The sequence below is a fragment of the Podarcis melisellensis genome (assembly GCF_964234715.1).
Source record: "Podarcis melisellensis genome assembly, chromosome: 1".
NCBI classification, from domain to species: Eukaryota; Metazoa; Chordata; class Lepidosauria; order Squamata; family Lacertidae; genus Podarcis; species Podarcis melisellensis.
The window spans coordinates 27,267,968-27,288,915 of NC_138528.1; the positions used below are offsets into that span (position 1 = coordinate 27,267,968).

At 40.2% G+C, this 20,948-nt stretch overlaps 1 protein-coding gene across 6 annotated transcripts in view; it reads left to right on the plus strand.

Annotated features, from left to right (window-relative positions):
- The window catches only part of CEP128 (centrosomal protein 128), a 176,657-nt gene that overhangs the window by 145,839 nt on the left and 9,870 nt on the right, over window positions 1-20,948 (plus strand). For all 6 annotated transcript variants that reach the window (XM_081909759.1, XM_081909758.1, XM_081909760.1 and 3 more), the window contains 4 exons: window positions 2,425-2,448; window positions 12,960-13,037; window positions 15,836-15,949; window positions 18,129-18,231. In XM_081909759.1, coding sequence (XP_081765885.1) covers window positions 2,425-2,448; window positions 12,960-13,037; window positions 15,836-15,949; window positions 18,129-18,231 — 319 coding nt within the window. The remainder of the gene's footprint in view (window positions 1-2,424; window positions 2,449-12,959; window positions 13,038-15,835; window positions 15,950-18,128; window positions 18,232-20,948) is intronic.

Here is a 20,948-nt window from a genome sequence, read left to right on the forward strand (position 1 = left end):
AAAATTACCACGGGCCTGCTAGGCCTCCAAATAAATGTTCTGAGCTGTAGTGGGTGATTGTAAAAATGTATTAACAGAATGAATGATAAAAGGAAGATGGAGTGGAAATGTCATCCTTTCTTCACAAGGGAAGTGAGTGAATTTAATGGAATGGTAGTAAACCTAAAAGGAATGAAAGGAATTCATTGCAGGGGGTTGGAATTCCTTACGACTCTACAACTCTATGGTTCAAAGTGCTCAGGTACACTGGGCACGAGGTCACTGATTTTGATTTGTGTGCTGGGGAAAAGAGAGATGTGAGATTTTAGTAGCAGGAGGTAAAATTCATATCAAGTATCAAAAGCCTGCTATATTTAAGAATAAATTGCCAATCAGTGTATTTTTTAATAGCATCTGTTGAGATTATTTTCTTTTTTATAGCAGTGTTATTAAATAGCTCCCACCCTTTTTAACCAAAGTGGTTTCTGCTTTTGGCATGCAAACATTGAACATATGCCTGTTGTTTATAACAATAACCATTCTATATCCCTATGCAGGCATAATGTTTTATCGTGCTTGTCTTTTATCTCATTAGCTAAGTGTTGCATCTAAATTCCTAAATCCTGAGGTTTATCCAGCTGGATAAATGGGTCTGCCCCATGAGTGCCTATTTTATATAGTCTTGTTTTATTTTTAATGTATCTGCTTTTTGGTGTTTTTAACTGTTTTTGTTGCATATCGCCTTGAGACAATTGTATAGAAGGCAATTAATAAGTGGTTGTGGTGGTTGTTCTCATCGTCATCATCCTTAATGGTCAGTGATTGGCCAAGCCAAGGTGGGATTTTTCTAAAATACGGGGATCGAACCTGCAACCTTGACGTTATCAGCACCATGCTGTAACCAGGCTCATCTTCCAAAGAAATTGGCTATACTATTGACACAGTTACATAATATGTGGAATGTAAAATCTTTTTCCAGATTATTCACTATTTCATGCAGTGGGCTTTTTGAGACCCAACCCATTTGATTTTTCCCAAGCAACTTCATCACCACACATTTGAGGGCCAAGGATCGTTTGTTTAGCCAGTTCCTCTTGCGTGAAGCTTCTCTGTGCACCATTTCCATATTGTCTTTCTGTTTCCATTCCATTTGAACAGTAGCATGTTAAATATTTCTTACAGGGTAATCCTCAGCATATTGACTCAGAAATAAGTTCCATGACTACTTAGTCAGTGTGTCTTAGGACTGCAGCTTTAGATAACCCCATATGCAAAAGTCTCCCTCCTTCTTAACAGCAAACTCAAGTGGTGAGTGCCAGCTGAACTCTAACAAAAACAGGATTGTAGGGAAGCAAGAAAGAGGGTATCCATGCGATCAGGGGGACCCCAAAGGAAAGAAATGGAAGGCATAAAGTAAGAATACTCCATATAGTCCAATGAGGACTGAACATGCTCAGTAGCTACGGAATGTTTAATATGGGAATGGAGTGGGGGAATAAAATGCCATTCTTGCGCCTCTTTTTGCAAGAATGCTTCGTCATCATCATCCTTAATGGTTAATGGTTTGTCAAGCCAAGGTGGGATTTTTCTAAATTAACTTTAGAATGCATGATCTACATTAACTGTACACTATTCAAACCGCAATTAAAATAGTTTCCCATTTTGCTAGTTTCTCTGTAGCTGCAAGATGATAAACAAGACTTGCTATACCTCTCTCTAAACATATCCTCCAAGGTCCTGACTCATCATGTGCAGGGCTTCACTGTACATTGGGAGTTCAGTTTGGGTTAAGACAGCAAACCATTGTTAAAATTTATTTTCAAATATAATGCTAAACCATAGTTTAGTAAACAGAAGACCGCAGTGAGTCTTTGTCTCTCAAGCTCTTTTCTCCTCCCCTTGCATGGCTGTGAGGAAGCAAACAGAAGCATCTGTTTCTGACCATGAATTAACTGTGGTTTTTCTTTAGTCCAGCAAGCTGAGGTTAGTTCAAACTATGGTCATTTGGAACAATCGAGGATCACAAAACAGTTTGAACTTGGCTTGTTTACAATAAACCATAATTTAAACTAGCCACAGTTTGTTGTTGTTGAACATGACAACAAACTGTGGGATCAAAAATCATTGTAATTAAAGCAGCAAGTTAGTTTATGCTTGTATGTGAGTGCTTGTAATCTCATGACTATTCTGGAGGATGGGAGAGTATCAGAGCCTAAGGCTTTCCTGAGCTTTTCCATGTAGTACCACCATAGAATATTTACATTAAAAGCAAAAACAAAGAAAGCAACAAACACTGACTTTGCTGTACAATGTAAAGGAGAGTCCTGTAGGGCTATCTATTGTATTAAGATAGATACAGATTATTTCACAGGTGTGTTTATGTATTCTCAAATTTCTTGAGATTATTGTCTTTATAATTTATTTTAATGTTTTCCTTATTTTCAGGAACGAATAACAGCGCTAGAAACGGTGAGTTCCGTCCATTCTCTTTATTACAAATCTATTGCAGTTCTCACGCAGGAATTTATACCGTAATTTTTTTCTTCTAAGAAAATAGGTCTGGGATATTTAAAAGTAATTTTTCTAAACTATAAATCAACTCCTTAGAGGTTCTTGTTTGCCAGTTGGCTGCGATAAGCCAAATAAAATGTAAAAAGGCACAGTACATCCACATGAGGTCACTTAATATGGAAATGTGTTGGTAAAGTCAACCATATTTTATAGGTCAGCTGGAAGTAAAAATTAGACAACAATTCAAATTCGTTTTTACTTGAAAATGACAAGTGTGCCTAAGTTTTAGTTTTACCAGAAGTTAAATAACATTGCCACAGGGAAGCTGAAGTCATCGAGTGAATTAAAATTTTAGAGCTTGAAGACACAACTTTGTCAACAAATGTGCTATTTACTTGTTTTGCAATTCCATCCAAGGGACAAATTATGGCATTGCTCCAGTAATCCTGCAGGGCCTTTCTGACTGCATGCGGAATGAAAAGGAACATGTATGTGTGTTTGTGTGTATTGGTCTGCGATGTCGTACTTAAGTTGGACGTAGTTATTTATTTCATTAGGGAACTTCATCAAAATAAGTCCCAGGGCGGTTTACAACATTAAGCAGACAGTAAAAAAAAAAAGTTAAAATAGAAAATCTACAAGTAAACAAACTAAATCAAAAATCTGAAAGACCCTCATGACCAGTAAAACAGTATAACGGCAGCCGTTCATAAAAATTAAATTACATTCCTCCAAACGCTTGGGTAACCAAATGTGTCTTGACACAGGAGTAGAAACCCAAATACTGGAGTGGCCTCTGGGGGAAAGAATCCCATCGTCAAGGGAACATGACTGAGAATGCCTCATCCCAGGTCAGCTGATATGGGGAGAGACACTCCATCAAGTACTTGGGTCCCAACATATTTAGAGCTTTAAATGTCAACACTAGCTCCTTATATTGGGTCTGGTAACATACAGGCCGCCAGTGCAGATCGGAGTAGTGTTTTTGTTTATAGGTTTAGAACAGTTGGCAGGTTTGTCACTGGTATGCACAGCTGTGCTTCTACCACACCTCACAGCAGCCTTTGGGAATACCCTGTGAGTTTGATTGACATTTGCAAAGACTCTTGGATCCTGCAAGCATTACTTCTTTATGCTTTTAACAAATTCCACCCTCTAGAGAACTTGCATTCTCTATGCAATCCAACTGCTAGGTGAAGGACCAGCTATTTTTCCAGCAAAATAAATTATTGAATAAAGGTCACCCTGAAGACGAGAATCACAAGTTATGGCAAGTAGTTATCCCACTTTCCTACTAAAAGTATCTGGAGTAGTATACAAGAGAATAAAACCATATAACGTAATAAATAAAAAGTGTAAATACAACTATAAGCAAGAACTGGAAACATGATGCAACCAACACTTTAAAATGAAACAAAGAAACTAACAGCAGCAAGGATAAAAAGATGTTGCACCTTGAAAACTAGTAACAATAAAACAAGGCGTTACATATTAAAAGTATTTTAAAATGAACACGTCTTTAGTTTCTTGCAAAAGGAACAACATTCAAGAGTCCCAACACCATGGCAGAAAAGACCCTCTCTCATTTTCACTCCCCAAATATCCCAGGGTGGTACTGAGAGGCCTCTAACATTAATTTGGATTCCTAGGCAGGCCCTAAGCTGTTTAAAACTCTAAAGCCTAGAACCAGCTCTTTGAATTGAGCCACAGTTACATATATTTTCCCCACACTGTTTGTGATTACCAAATAAAAATATTATTAGACCACAAAATGGCAATTCGCCAGTGAAGGATTATGATGGGGGGGGGGGTGCGCTTATGAATGGCAAGAAAATCCTTACCAGAGCTTATGCTTGCTACATGACTAATGGTTCCATCTCCAACATCCTGTGATACAATCACCTTCCTAAAGCCTTCCTTGCCTGAGTTAAAGAATGGCCAGGTGAGCCACATCATATACAGTTATCCAGTCGTATTTTCTTGTAGCAGCTTGGGTTAATGGTCTGTTTTGCTAAAACAGATGTTCCGCACTAATGGTCTACTGGGCACCTTTTGATAATCTGTTGTGGATGGACAGCTCAAGATAGTACTATTATTGCTTCCATCCCTTCAGATATTTCCATAGGACAAGACTTCCCCACATAAGCATTTACTGAACTTAACCACAGGTGGATTGGGAATCTGAAGAGGGGGTAAAGCATTCATTCACACATGGAAAAGAAGGCATGCTTTTAATATTATTAAAATGTATTCTGAAGACATCTGGAGTCTAGACTGAAAAGTTCAGTTATTTTGGCATGCAGGTTTCTCCTTATATTTCAGTGCCAAAAAATGCTTGTTTTAAAATTTATGGTGATTTACCCCCAACAAAAGAGTTATTTTCTAAAGGTACTGTTTGTTTTATTTTCTTGATGCCAGTTAATACTGATGTACACAACCTTTTGAACAATAGCATGAAAGTTACCCAATCTATGTACCCAGTTCTTCTGGCTGGGTTATTGGTTATGGTTATGTTATTAGAACCTTAGCTCCTGGCCTCTACTCATTTTTTGAGTGTTAAGATTTCACTAGCCATCTGTTGGGAAAGGGGAGCAGGGGCCTGGATCCAGCCATTCCTTGCCAAATTGGCAGAATCCAAGCTGTTTTGAGAGGACTTTAAAAGCCCAACGTGATCTGCACTCTTTATTAGAACTGAGGCTATTATTTCCTCCCCTTCGTTCCATCTTCTTTTCACCTCTTTCTCTCCCATCTTTGGAAGAGGGATTTCCTGTCAGCTTACATGTTATGAATGATAAAGATAATATTAGTTAATTGATCACTATCACTAAATTTTGCGAGTCCCTTTGGCAAAACCAAGTAAGTTGCCCAAGTTGATGTTAGTAAAGGCAGTGCTTTTTTTCGGGGGGGGGGTGCAGTGGTACTCATACCCCTAAACATATTGTGAATCTAAGTTTGGCCTCATTGAGGGGCAGTATTTAAATATGAGTAGGAAAATGAGAGTACTCCTAAACATTTTTTTAAAGAAAAAAAGCACTGGGTAAAGGTAATGGCCATTTAAGTTTTATCTGGAAGCTGATCTGAGCAAATTTAATAAGTGAAGCGCTTGTTTTTCTCTTTGTTGCAATAATTTTCATTTTCCAGAAAAGAAGAAAAATGCATGCATATATATTGTATCTGACAGATAGGAAGTTAAAAATGTATATGTTCGTAATATATTTCAATAGTTAATAAAAATGTGCATAACGGATATTAAATCACAAAACATGTCTTTCTAGCAACAACTATTTACAATATATATTCCAGTAACTAATAAACATGTTCCATTTCCTTCCTAAGTCTTGTGCTGGATATTTTCTATTGCATCTGCATATTATTATCCAGTTTCTTCATTTCTACAACATGATCTGCATACATAATTAATTAGATGCAATGAAACCCAGCTTCAATTCCATCATTTTCTTTTTCATGTCTTGCTTCAAATTTTGCAACTTCCTTACAATTTCTGTGTATTCATTCCTAAATGTTCTATTCTTTTAGATAACATTTTCAGGCATAGTTGCCCATTCTGATGGGATTAATTTTATAAGGATAGATGCAGTGGTTTTCACCCAAGGCAGCCTTTATCAGTTGGGGGGGGGGGCAATTGGCGTGAACATCCCAGTCACCAGAGAGAGGTGCTCCTGGGCAAGAAATATGCCAAATTACAAACAAATATTTGGGGAGGGGGTGTTGTACTAGGTGCCTTTAAAGTTGATTGTGGGGAGAGATAAAAGGGACTCACTTCCCGCCCAGTGGTTTTGTTTGTGACCACTGAGTTGATGGCATTCTGTAGGTGCTGCAAGAAAAGAGTTTTGATTTGAGGAGTAGGCTGTTAACTGCACTAAAAACTTCTGTCTCATAAACCAATACAGTGGTACCTTGGTTCTCAAACGCCTTGCTATGCAAACAACTTGGAACCTAAACACTGCAAACCCAGAAGTAAGTGTTCTGGTTTGGGAACTTTTTTCAAAAGCCGAATGTGCTCCATTTTGAGTTTTATGCTTCCGATTAGAGTTTTACGCTTCCGATTTGACTGTCACACTTCCGTTTTGAGTGTTACGCTGAGGTCTGTCTGTTTTTGCTATTTATTTTGCGTTTTTGTGGCTCTTTTTTGTTGTTTTTGTGACTGTGTGGAACCCAGTTCAACTACTAATTGATTGATTGTGTGACCGCAGTACATTGCCTATTGCTTTCATTTTATGGATCAATTAGATAGTACAATTAGATGGTACGTTAGATAGTACAATTCATGTTGAATTGCTGTTTTAGGTGTTGTTTTGAAAAATCTGGAACAGATTAATCTGTTTTGTATTACTTTCTATGGGAAAGCGTGCCTTGGTTTTGGAATGCTTTGGTTTTGGAATGGACTTCTGAAACAGATTAAGTTTGGGAACCAAGGTACCACTGTACTTTGCCCATCCAAACCTTCCACAGCCTAAGCTGCTTCTGGGGGTTGATGGGTAGCTTGAGAGAGGGGGATACTTCATTCTGTCTGCCCTGCATGTCCCTTGGCCCTCCTCCCTTACTTCTCTGATGCTTCCCTGAACAAGAGGTACTAGTACGGACTGTGCAAATATATATCCTGAGGCTGGTGGAGGTGTGGTGCCCTGAAAACTTTCCCCTGCCCAGCCCAACTTGCACATTTCCCAGGGGCGTCTGTTTGGCAACTCTTGGAATACTGATTAGATGGATCTTCTGCATCTAACAAGGACTGGGTCCCAGTCTGTACTTGGATGGAAGAATCCAGGGGAACCCTGTGTATGACACCTTGAATTCCATCATGGGGGAAAGGTGAGGTAGAAATGTAATTTATATAATTAGACTACTCTTCCATCTCTAGCATTTGGGTATGAAAATAAATTTGTGAAGAAGGCTACTTTCTCTCCCTGAGACCCAGTATATTTAGTAGATTCTGGCAGGAACTTTTAATGAATTCATTTGGGCCTGAGTGTAGACGTTTTACATATATCACACAGTTCTTGATGTATAATCGAGCAGTTGCTTCAAAAAAAACACAAAACCTTTTTGGGTCACCTTTAACATTACATCTTATTCAAGCTGTAAGTAACTGCCTGTTCCAGTGCATTACTGTTGCTTTAAATTATGGGCACACTTCTTATGGATTATACCCTGGGGATTTCTTAGTTGGCCTCCAAACCTTCTCTACTTTTTAAAAATACTCACAGCCTACAGATGATCACTTGTATTTAACCAACTCAGGAGATTGGAGGCTCTTGTTTGTTGTGTGCACACTTACTATGCATTAAATATAAAACCGAGCCTTATGAAAAACATAGACAAGCCCAGCTTGTTTTATATTTGTGTTTATCAAATATCAAATATCACTGTGGTTTCAAGACTAAAAATAAAATGCAGCTTCTGACTTTGATTTAGACCTGTCCCTGGGGGACAACAGCCCAGAGCTGCCTATCACTGCAAATGCATCAATATAAGGAGGATTAACTGTTCACATGCTCTTTAAACATCAAAGTGTTTATATGAAGTCATGGAAAATGAGTAATTTGTTTTATCATTCTCTCCGAGAACATAGAACACCTCTTAGAAAGTAAATAATCTTTTATGTTAAGAAAACAAGGAAAGATTAATAGCATTCACTGCCATGATGGAGCAGGGTGCTTTTAACTAAATTACCACCAATGCTGCTTCTATTGGTACAACTGGAACCCTTGCCACTTATCAGCTTCATCAGTGTGCTGTATCAGTGCCCTTTGTTCCCTGTTAAATAATGAGCAGACAGACATGATTGCTCTCTTCAGGATTAGTTGTATGCATTATGGCACATCCTTTGCAGTTTCTGGGAAATAATTAGCAGTACTTAATTGCCCTCTGTGTCAGGTGTTCCCCCCATCCTTTTTAGCAGTTTGTTCTGCATGGCTAAACCTATCTCTTTTAATAGAGAAGAGTGCTGTCATTAATGATACAAATATGGCACTTAATCCATATTAAGGAGGTTGCTGTGTGTGCCACTAAATTATTGTTGCACCACTTCCGCGGGTCAGCTAAAAACATGACTTTTTCCTTTCTTTTAACGTGCGTTTTTGCCCTTCGGTCCTTCTTTTCTTCTTCACGGCAAGGAAAACTTACCTTTTTGCAGATTTGTTTCCGGACACGGTTGTATTTGTGTCCTTCATAACGAGACTGGAATTCTACTCCTGCAGCCTCCTTCAGAAATTACCCTGCTGTCTTCTAGCTACCTGCTAAGCTGAAGTTTGGACTCACATGCATGCTTTTGTCCATAGAGAAAGACATGCCAGTGTAGTGGCTGGCGCTGTCATAGTTAATGCGAGGCTGTGCACTACATTTCAGCTGCTGGGATCGCATAGCAAAGATCACTGTTCGCGCTTTTCAGCCGGCTTAAATGCTCCTGCCACGAAAGTTCCCAATTGTATATATAATACTTTAAATTTTTTTGAAAACCCAGGAATTGTGGAGTGTGGAGGGCAGTTCAAGTGTCAGGTCTGAATTTCACCATTGGCTGCAACACAAACACAGGTTCCCACCTAAATTGCTAAGTTTGCTTAAGTATACTCTTTGGGAACAGAAAATCTTAACCAGAACCTGACATTTCGATGGATTTGGTTACTTGCCAACTTTCATAATGTAAACCCTTAATGTGTCTCTGACTAGGGGGAAAGGAACAACATTTAAGGGGGAGTGATTCTGTTCAAAGTTGGTAGTTCCTGAGTTTCTTTCATGTGGCAGAATGTCCCTGAAGCATATTGTCCCCTCCAAGATGACTGCTGAGCATTTGGGTTGGTTGTTCTGTTTCACACAGTTAACTTTCCCATCACTTAAAGCTGCAGTGAGAAGCTTGCTGAGAATCTGCTGTCTCTTTTCAGATACCCCTCAACCTTTTCGAGCCCTTACGAAGACCAGGGCTACAAATGGCTCTGGGAAGAAGTAGCAAACCATGCAACTCATCATAAATTAATGGAGTGGAAAATCAAGGCTTTGATGAACATAAGGCCACTATAAATGAAGCATGCAATATGAATGAGTGCAGCTTCTTTGTGGGAGAGGCACAGTGGTGGGCAATTTAATGAGGGAGAGACATGGACAGACACCTCCGAGCGTTTTTTTTTTTTTAGCTTCGGAAAGAAAAGTTAAGGAAAGGCCTTAGGAGAGAGCTCTTAGTTGATCATTGAAAGATATTCAACTAGTATATTATGGCCAGGTTTTTTAAAAAATTTGAATATACTTTTGATAGACCTAGAGATTCACAGTAGAACTGTAAATCTCAAAGTATGTATATTGATCAGATCAAAGTGTGATACATCAGTCTTTTTATGTAGACAACAACTGCTTATTACACCTGGTTCATTTTTGCTTGAAAAGATTGGGTGGTATTTAAACAGGTTTTGCACAGAGTAGACCTATTGCAGTTAATGGACCTAATATAGTCTAACAACAACAACAACAACAATATATTTATAAGTAAAATAAAAATATAATATAAAATGTAATTGAATGCCACTCATATTTTTGTCAACAACGATTTCTGTGCTTGCCCTTTTCATCGTTATGTTTTACTTGGTTTGGTGGTAGACTACACTGATAACAGGTAAAGCCAGGCTTCCTCAACCTCGGCCCTCCAGATGTTTTTGGCCTACAACTCCCATGATCCCTAGCTAGCAGGACCAGTGGTCAGGGATGATGGGAATTGTAGTCTCAAAACACCTGGAGGGCTGAGGTTGAGGAAGGCTGGGTAAAGCTGTTTTGAAAGTGATAGGGTGCATGTCAGAGCCGTAGCTCTGTGACAGAGCATCTCTGCCTTGTATTCAGAAGGTCTGCAGCATCCCTGGGTTGGGTTGGGAGAGACTTCTGCCTGAAACCCTGGAGAGCCACTGCCAGCCAGTGTAGACAGTAGTGAGTTAGATGGACCAATGGTCTGACTCGGTACAAGGCAGCTTCCTATGTTCCTGGGTCCTACCTGGAAGAACTTATCAGCTCTTTACACTGATTTTATTTTGGATTATCTGATTTGTTTTTTAGGTCAATGCTTTCGCACCCCTCTTCTTGTTGGAACTTGTTTCTATGCATCATGTTCTGTGCGTGTTCTGTCCTGTGACTTAATTTGTTAATGTGGCTTCGGAAGAGGCAAGGAGCGGACATTCCTTTTTCATAGAGCTTTTTTGGGGTGGGGAGTGGGCTGCAGGTGTTCAGATCCATCTTAGCAAACCAGATGTATAATGCCACATCCCTGCATCCAAGTCCCAGTGTTGCCCCAAGGATGACTTAGATTCAAAGGATTAACAAGTTACCCTACATGGTGGAGGGCTGGGGGTTTATGAGAAAAGCCAAAGCAAACTCTAGTTGGCTAGAGAAGAGCACGAACTGATATCCCAGCTGAGAAATGGAGGGAGTCAGACAAAAGCAAACTGAAAAACTTTGTTTTTGGCAGCTGCACAGATCAGAAGGTTTTTGTTTCCATGCACTTTGCAGCAAGGGAAATCTGATGGGGTAGGAAGGGAGAAGAAAGGAAAAAACAAAGAGGCAGAGGTGTCATACAACAGAATCTGCCCCACAGCAGAAATGAGGAAAAGCACTCAAGACAAAGGCAATGTCTTTGGGTTTTGAAAGAAAAGGTCTGTGTGTGTGTGTGTGTGTGTGTGTGTGTGTGTGTGTGTGTGTGTTGGTGAATGTGGAAAAAGCTTTGCAACAGAACTGATACCCACTGACACCAATATACAGGAAGGAAATCAACAAATTGAAAGTTAAATGCAAAAATTACTGATTGAGAAACCAAACTTTCCAGCAAGGTGACTTCATAGATACCATGGAAATGTCAACATTTCAAAAGATGCAATGAGCCTCCAGAGCCAAAAACATGTAAAGACATAACCCAATATTTAAGTATGTTCCAGACTTAAACATATATATCATACCGCTGTGAATAGCTCACTGTGTTTTGGAATGGTTGTAAATATTTCCACACACAAAAAAAGGCTGCCGTTAATGAGAAATAAATATCAAATATTGGTTTGCTGGTGATATATGCATTTCTGTTTCTTAGGCTGGGGGTTTTAAACTATAAAATTGCAAATGATGGACATTTGTTAGGTAATGTTAGTTACGTGGATTCCCCTTTCACAGCATACTGACTACAACATTTTGTTTTAATTATTATGAGCAAAAAACTATTTAAGTCACAACTATCTTAGCTTGAGCAATTTGGAGTGTAACAGCACCTTGGTTTGAAGTCACAAGGGCCTGAGCTTTCAATAAGGTGTTTTTGTATGGCAGGTAGAGAACTGTGCTGCAGTACTTGATGCATACTGCTGAGACAGAACAATATTTTACCTGAACTGCAAACCTATCGTTCCACAACCTAACCACTGGAATTAGTGTATCTAGGGAAAGTTTTAGTTTTCAACAATCCAGCAACAATTGATCAATCAGTTGCTGAATGAAGTAGGGGAACACAGAATTCTGCAAAGTATCTTCCTTGTATGGTAATCTAGAAATGAGATACCCGCTATCAGTATTTTAAAAATTGTATTGTGCTATTTGGATTTTGTGTCTGGCACCTTATATATGCTGGAAAAGGGTGGGATGGTAGATAATCGTTCAAAACATGCATGGGACCTCAAATTCCTGCATCTTTTCATGAGTATCCGACGGCAGTCCCTCCATCTATTTTTGACACTGGCTGCTAACATGTTCACATTGTTTTGATGCCATTTCCCTTGCTGTCCTCTGTGTCCCCGCTGCCATTTATTTATTTATTTTTATTTAAAATGATTTATAAACCAATTACTTTTTTAAAAAAAGAATCTCTTAAGCACTGCACGGTATATAATCCTATGGCTGTTGCGACCCACGTCGATGATGCATTTGATCTGTCTGGTATCAAAGACATTCACAAACAAAATCCTGAGGGTGGCCACAGCCAATTGTAGATCAAAGAGGGGAAAGACTGTGGGGGCAAAGGAGGAGGAGCAGGAAAACAGGGCTAAAAAGCAGCAGCAGCAGCCTAGGGAACAAAAGAGTTGTTTGGGGAACCACAAGATGAGCAATCAGATTTCGCTGTGTGCTGGTGGTACAGTACTTGGGGTAAGTGGTTCACAGTTACTGTAAGAACAATATTTCCACGAGTGGAATAGCTAACAATTAAGCACATGCATAGCGACTACCCAAAAATTTCCTAAGCAAGGGGCCCTTCAGCGCTGAGGATCCGCTTCCAATAGTTCTTCCTTCTTTCAGCTCTCTCCTACCTTATTTACATGCATACTTTGTGTGATCGCTCCCCATCTGCTTCCTGGACTGTTGACAACATCCAGCGTCCTATGAATTTCAATGCTGGTTTATTCATATAGGTACTTCCTCGATACGGTGCTTTTGAATAATTATAAGTGTAGAAAATAAATAAGACCAAGTTACATGGATATATCTTTTCTTCTGTTTTTCAGAGTACTCGAGTGGCTTTGGATCATCTGGAGTCTGTTCCTGAGAAATTGAATCTTTTAGAAGATTTCAGAGATTTTGGAGTGAGAATGTTTTACCATCTCTTTTTTGTTAGAAACTGTTCGGCATTCCCCTGCACCAGTGGGAAATATATTGCGCTGGGGGCATAAAGTGTAAAGTCTGCTTTGACAACGGACTGTATGTGGAGCTACCCTGATACTGGTCTGAAAGCTCCAGCTGGTGTAAAATGCTGTAGCTTAGATGGTTGATGGGAATAAACTGCTGCCTGCTCATAACTCCTGTGCTTAAAAGCTTGCATTGTATTGGTTTTCCATATACTGTAGTGCCAGGCCAAGTCAAGGTTCTTTTACGTAAGTTACAACTTAACAACTCCAGGATACCTTAAGGACTGCATCCTTATGTGCCTGCTTGATCAATGAAATACTTAGGGGAGTGACTTTTAGTGGCCCTCCGTGGCTCAGATGCCCAGGTCTTAACCACCAGGAGCTGTGTGTGTGGTATTGTGGGCCCAATTCTGTGGCAGCTTCCCAGCTTGGTGAATACATCTTTATTTCAACAGGCATTTGGGCATTTTAAATTAGTTTCTCTCCTTGTATGGTTAACATTAACGGATTTTATCTGTGTTGTAACTTCATTGTACACCGCTTAGAAACCGTGCTCTTAAGCAGTATATGAATGATTGAAATGCATCAATAAATAGTATTGCTTTTTAACCCTTTATTTTATTGACATTTAATTAGATTTTGAAGTGTAGGTAAACCTGAATGGCTTGCTCGGTGAACCAGGGGAGGTTAACCTGTGGCCCTCAGATGTTTGACCACAACTCTCATCATTCCTGATCATTGGTCATATTGACTAGGGAGTCCAACAACATCCATGGGGCCAAACGTTCTCCAGCCCTGCTGTAAATGAATTCCCTTTCTGCCCCCATCACTTTATCCAAATCAAAGAAATCCTTTTCAAGTACAGTACTCTGCCCTGGCTTGAATCCCAGTTCATAATACAGAACTACCTGATAACGGTGCAGCAATTTAAAGTTTACTCAAATTAAATAGCTGAGGATTATGTCTTCTCTTTGCCAGAGTTTTTGATCTGTTCACAGTGTTTCAATAAGCTGATATATATATTTTTTAATTAGTGTGGCACCAGCTCTCAGTTGTGTTAATATTTGAAAAGAGGTAGATTTTGTTTGGAAATGATGGCATTCAGTCTCCAAGCACTGTTTCCCAAATGATGACACACTGGATGCTTGTGGTTTCACAGCTGGCGTTACCTATTGATAAGCCTGCAAAAACTGCAAAATCAGTAGGAAAGGTGTTTGAATATCAAGCTTTGTTCATTACATTGTGTAAATACGCCATTCCATGGTGGGGACAAAATTCATGCCAGATATTTAGCATGCAAAATACCAGAGCACCACTATTCCATTGTTTGCTTTTGTTAATTAGCACCGTGTTTCACACATGACATAGGTCACAAGGCTCTAAACAATCAGTGTACTTAAGCAATTCAGAAGTACCACTAGAACAAATTAGTTCGCTAAGTACAGATTGATTTTTTAAAATGTCATTTCAAACAGGTGCTTAATTGCTCTGCTGAAGACCGAAACATTTCAAAGAAATAAAAGGTGATTTCCTCCATCCCCTTAGTACAGGTGTGGGAAACCGTTGGCCCTGCAGATGTCACTGAAATTCAACTCCCATCATCTCTGGCCATTGGCCGTGCTTGCTGGGATTGATACTCTGCAACTTTTGGAGTTGTCAAAGGTTCCCCACATCTGCCTTAGAAAGTAGAATCAGAGGTCTTTGATGTATTACATTGCCCAGATGTTGGCAAAACAAGCAGGGAATAACAGTATTCTATGAAACTGACACCAAATCAGAGCAGAACGGCTTTCTCTGTTTAACATTCTCTGGTGATTCCAGTGTTGGGTTGATTAAACACAACCACCTCTGGGAGGCCAGAGCACTGGTCCATAGATAGGTAAAGGTAAAGGGACCCCTGACCAGTAGGTCTAGTCATGGCTGACTCTGGGGTTGCGGCGCTCATCTTGCTTTATTGGCCGAGGGAGCCGGCGTACAGCTTCCGGGTCATGTGGCCAGCATGACTAAGCCGCTTCTGGTGAACCAGAGCAGCGCATGGAAACGCCATTTACCTTCCCGCTGGAGTGGTACCTATTTATCTACTTGCACTTTGATGTGCTTTCGAACTGCTAGGTTGGCAGGAGCTGGAACCGAGCAACGGGAGCTCACCCCGTCGCAGGGATTTGAACCACGACCTTCTGATCGGCAAGTCCTAGGCTCTGTGGTTTAACCCACAGTGCCACCCGCATCCCACGTTGTTGGACTACAACACCAATAATCCCTAAACATGGGCCATCTTGGCTGGGACTAATGGGAACTGGAGTTCCCACAGCGCCACCCGCATCCCCTAGTCCATAGATACTCACTGCCAACTCTCATTTTTGCCCAGAGAACGTTCCTATGGGTCAGCAATCTAGCCTGTACACCCTTGCATTTTGCCAGGGCATTGCCTGTGACCCCAGAACTGAAGACTGCCCCATTGCAGAACCAGAGAGCGAAAGTTCAAGATAAGAAGCAATTGTCCTTTTAAATAGTAGCAGTGTTGTCTTGCTGCTATGCAGCATACAGAAGTTTCAAGGCCAGAGGGTCATCTCTTACAAATCCTACTGAAGCCACAGGTCCTCCATTAGAGCTGGGGTAGTCAGCATGGTGTGTGCCAGATACAGTTGGACTACATCTCCCATCATCCTTGGCCATGGGCTGCGCTGGTCATTTCGTCTTTTTAAATAACAGATAACCATATTTTGCCCATGTTAAAAAGTTCTCTTTTATTTCAGGATTCTTACAATCAGACAGACAATATTGAAGACCGATATAGTAAATACAAGGAAATTATGGGCTCCTTACATCAGCATCTGGAAGATTCAAAGCGCAGACTTGAAGATTTCAGAGTAAGTTTACCACCACTTTCTTTAAGCCTTCCTTTGTATGTGAAGCTACTAGAGAAATACACACTAATCACTAGAGCTCATGATAGCCCATAATCACTTACAGTGAAGTACCAATTGCTTGCTAGGTCAAAGTAGTCTCCTAAACACCAGCACTCTGTCTCCATCACTCACCAAGGAAAACTCTAAAAGTGGGTAAAAAATGAGATTGTCGTCCCTCGTTTGTGGGTCCCAGGCATTCTATAACCTGATTTAGTCTGAGTATGGAGCTCCCTCCACAAGTTTGTCTAAGCGTAAAAAAAGGAAATAATATGTCATGCAGCACAAATAAACTCTTGTGAAGGATATTCTTCTGAAAGTCATAAACCTACTGCCTTATGAGAAAGAATATGTCCTCCATGCTGTATTATTAGTTCTTTAAATCTCTGTGATGTTGTAAACTAAAAAGCCCTTACTGGCAGGGCAGACACTCCAGCCTCTCCCTCCACCCCATCACACTTAGAGATGGGTGAACTGAGCCTGAAAATAGGGCTGCCATACATCCGGATATTCCCAGACATTACCGGGATTTCAAAGGCAATATTAACGGGGGGGGGGGCGTTTCTTGGATCTTAGGCAAGTCAAAATCACGTTTTTGGGTTTTGTCTGAAAAAAGCTCACCAATTTGGGGGTCTTCCTAAAAAACCCCCAAAAAGCTCAATATAGGAATCCTACTAAAAATCAATTGGTTGCTGTACAAGTTGAAGAGTTGAGAAATGAGTTTTCAAGTGTTGTTCTCCATCTTAGGATGTGCCAGTAGTAACTCAAGATCATGGGTTGTGACAATTTGGGCTACCTAGGAGCTATGTGTAAAAATGCAAGCAGACCTGAACATTTCAGGAGCAAGTAGCCCCTGGGCAGTCTCAGAACATGGGTACAGACAGTGCTGGCAGCAGCCATAATCTCAGGCTGCAGTAGACGAGCACAGTCCAGAAGACCCCAGTGGTGGTTCTGCAGAGCTGCCTTGCAGTCTGAGGTCATGGGTGTTGGCAGCACCTAGGATCTCAGACTGCAAAATGCAGGCATGGTCAGACTCTTATGGCCTTGTGCTCCCTGAGATCACAGGTGCTGATAGCGCTACCAACCCAGATTCTGGGGCATGCAGGCTGGTGCCCTTTTTCAGCCAGAGATTGTGGACACTTAGAAACTTCACAATCTCTAGCTGCAAATGGTGGAGGTTAAAAGCCTCAGTACAAGTAGTGCCAAGTTTGAAGGGGCTTGACCAATCAGGATATGGTACCATCATCACTAATAATCTATTCCTTCTCCCTGTTTAGACTAAACATTATGACTTGATCTATACTGGATATAAAGAACCCAGTTCAGTGCTGAGTACAGAACAGAGTTTCATTTTTGTTTAGACTTTCATGAGCACAAGAGGAACTAAACCATGGTTTGGGAACCTTTGGTACTCTGAATAATGTTGGGCTCCCAATATTTATCAACCCCAGATAGCATGGCCAATGGTCAGGGATGATGTGAATTGTAGTCCAATAGGATCTGAAATGCCACAGGACCATCCACTCTGCTTGATGGTTTACTTTTCTCTCATTTGTTTGCCAATAGGACAAAATGATTCAGATGTATATGTTTATTTCACTCACTTACTTGAAATAGGGCAGAAAATAGCTTTTCATTGCTAACTTCTCTTGATCACCTTATCTGCCCTAAGGCCAGAAATGAACTGAAAGAGTCTACTTTTGTATTGTTTATGTTACTGTTAAAAAAACACCCATCATTGTATGTGTGTCTCTGTGCTTTCTAGGGCTGCCCCATTCATCACCATGTGCTGCTCTGCACGTTTAAGATCAGGGGGGACGGGGACGGGACGGAACAACAAGCGTGAGATTCCCATTTATTCCACAGGTTTCAGCAAGAATGCGCAGAACTCACAGTCGCACGTACAGAGGGTGACCTCTCCCAGAATTCTAAGTGTTGACAGTGACGCAGAATCTGGGAGGAAATCAGATTTAATGCTAACTACTAGATTTACATTCTGAACAGTGAAACCAGATTTTATCAGTTTAAAAGAATTCTGCCACATTATATAACCCTGGCTCTAGGCTGCTTTTAATCTTAAAGATAAAAAGGAAATACATCAAAATCATCTCTTTCATAGCAGGAATTTCATCCCCTTTCGCAGGATAAGAAAACAGTTGCTGACATTTCTGCTATACAGAGTACATCTTCCAACTGGCGAACTAACACCAGCTTTATGTCCAGCTCCTTGCTTTCCAATTCAGGATGTAAGTATGGATTACCCATAATGAATCTCCATAAGACTGTTCAGGTGATATCTCGCCCCCCGACTCCATTTTTATTATTGGGACAATTGGATCATTCGTTTTTCATGCACTGAATTTCTTTGTTTAGTTGGTCAGTATTTGGTTAATTAAAGGTCTTGCATAGCTATGATTTATTCTTGGTTAGTAATAGTACTGAACACAACAATCTTGTTTTTGTGTGGTCTACAAACAGCATAGATGGCATTGCCTTCTCAGCTGCTGTATCTGCAAGGATTCAAGAGGGAGTCAGTGTTGCAACCTTTACATGTAATTGCACCTCTAGTCTTTCCCCAGTTCCCCAGAATGCCATACAGCGAGGCAAAACCATCATTTTGTTTTGTAAATGTCTTTTTATTAAGCAGAAATATAGATTCTGTTCACGAGTGATTGTCGCAATGCCTTTCCCGGTATACAAACACACGAAACCTTTACACAGCCATAAGTACAGCCTCTCTTTTCAGAGGTAGCAGATCTGACTAGTGGATACAGAGGATGGAAATACAACATTTGAATGCTGAGCCAGGTGGACCAGTGGTTTGATCCAGCATGGCATTGCTATTACTTTTTATTCCTGAATGGGAAAGAAAGCATATTGCTAAACAAAGTTCAAAGTCCTGGACAACAGTATGCGAGAGAGTAAGTGGTACATGAGCCTGACATTCCTCCAGCCTTTCTCCTGTAGTGCCAAACCATGTTTCAGTGTTGCATGTGAACACAGCCTGTAATTTGTGACTGTTTTATGCTCAGATGTATTCAAAGTTGGAAATTCTCAGCTGGACTTTGATCATCTTTACCCCTGCATGCATATTGTGTTATGACTGGTCATAAAAACTTCAGGGTTAAGAATTCACCTTTCTAAAATTGCAATACAGTGGTACCTTGATTCTCAAACTTAATATGTTCCGGAAGTCTGCTCCAAATCCAAAACTGTTCCAAAACCAAGGCGTGCTTTCCCATAGAAAGTAATGCAAAACGGATTAATCCGTTCCAGACTTTTAAAAACAACCCCTAAAACAGCAATTTAACATGAATTTTACTATCTAACATGACCATTGATCCATAAAATTAAAGCAATAATCAATGTACTGTACTATAAAATAAATAAAATAGTATTGTAGATGATTAAAAAAAAAATCTTACCTGCACTGATGATAATCATTGTTTGGATGGGGGGCTTTTATCCATTTCCGCAGTCACACAATCAATCAATCAATCAATCAGTAGCTGAACTGGGATCCACACAGTCACAAAAACAAATTAACTGAAAAAACCTCAAAACAAAACCCGCAAAATAAATAGCGAAAACAAAAGCACCTAATATAAGCTCCAAATATCACCTCAGAACACTGCAGGCGGAAATGGAGGGCTTGAATTACAATGGGGGGACGCAAATTAGCAGTGCAACAGGAAACACAGGGGGACTCAAAACAGAGCACATTCAGCTTCTGAAAAAAAGTTTGGAAACCAGAACACCTATCTCCGGTTTTGTAGCATTTGGGTTCCAAGTTGTTAGTGATTAAGCTGTTCGAAGGAAAGAGGGGACATGTTTAATCTGGAGAATCTTTGCTAAAATTCATTGTTCCATTTTAAATTAAGTTTCTGTTGGCAGTGAAATGAAAACCAATTAAATTTCCCTGGTTTTTGTATTTACTTCTTGCCTATCATTGTATGCCAGTTTTTAATCTCTATAGTTACTTGTAGTATACTTTTTTATTTTCATAACCGTCTATTTAAAACGTTATTGTGGGAGCTAGTCTGACTAAACTGTTTTGTAGAAAGGAAGAGGTTTATTTGACAGCGTAATTTGGGCAAGAAGGTGCTCATTAGAGACGTACTTCATAAAGCCCAGCTGTATTATCAGCTGCCACTCAACTAAATCTTTTTTTAATAAAAAAAACCTAATCAGCCACTGGCTGTTATCTCACCATTAATCCCAAGAAACTATTTTTTATGACCACCATACTTTTCTCCAGTTTTAGATTACAAAATGATTAGCAACTGCAGATGCTTTGCATTAGTGCTGTAAATGTATCCTTTTCCTGTTTGCACAGTTTTTATCCTTTCTGTGTATTGACAGATCTTTTCCCAGAAGCCATTTTATTTCTAAAGCTTGTTGAGCCGGGACCTTCAAAATCTGCAGCCGTTTTAAAGAAAGACAAGGGCAGCAAGGCTTTCTAGTCTCTTGTTACTGATCACAGTCCTCAGTTAACCTTGGCTTTGCTGATGCACAACACATTTTATTAGTAGTTCAAAGTACTCTGCACGCATTGGCCATGTTTGGCTGTAATGCTAAGCCAGAAATGTGGATTGTTAAGCCATACTGTGCATGATCTGTATACTGGTACCCAACACATTGGTGAGCCAGAAGACACTCCACAGAGTGGCTGGCTTAGCGTTATGTCCAAACCAAGGATCCTAAACATGACTTCCATTTGGTTAGCAATTATGGTTTGTGTAGGCAAAACAGCCCTGTGTTCAGACACAAGTGCTAAGCCAGCCACACATGCGGAAAAGAGGGGGGCAGAGCTGACATTGAAATAAGCCTTTGTTAAACCACCTTTCCCCATGTAAACTTACCTGGACTCTGCAATCATCATCTGAGGCCCTTCTTCTGGTGCCTATTCAAGACGTTCGCAGGGTGGCAACCAAAGAACAGGCCTTTTCTGCAATGGCTTTCC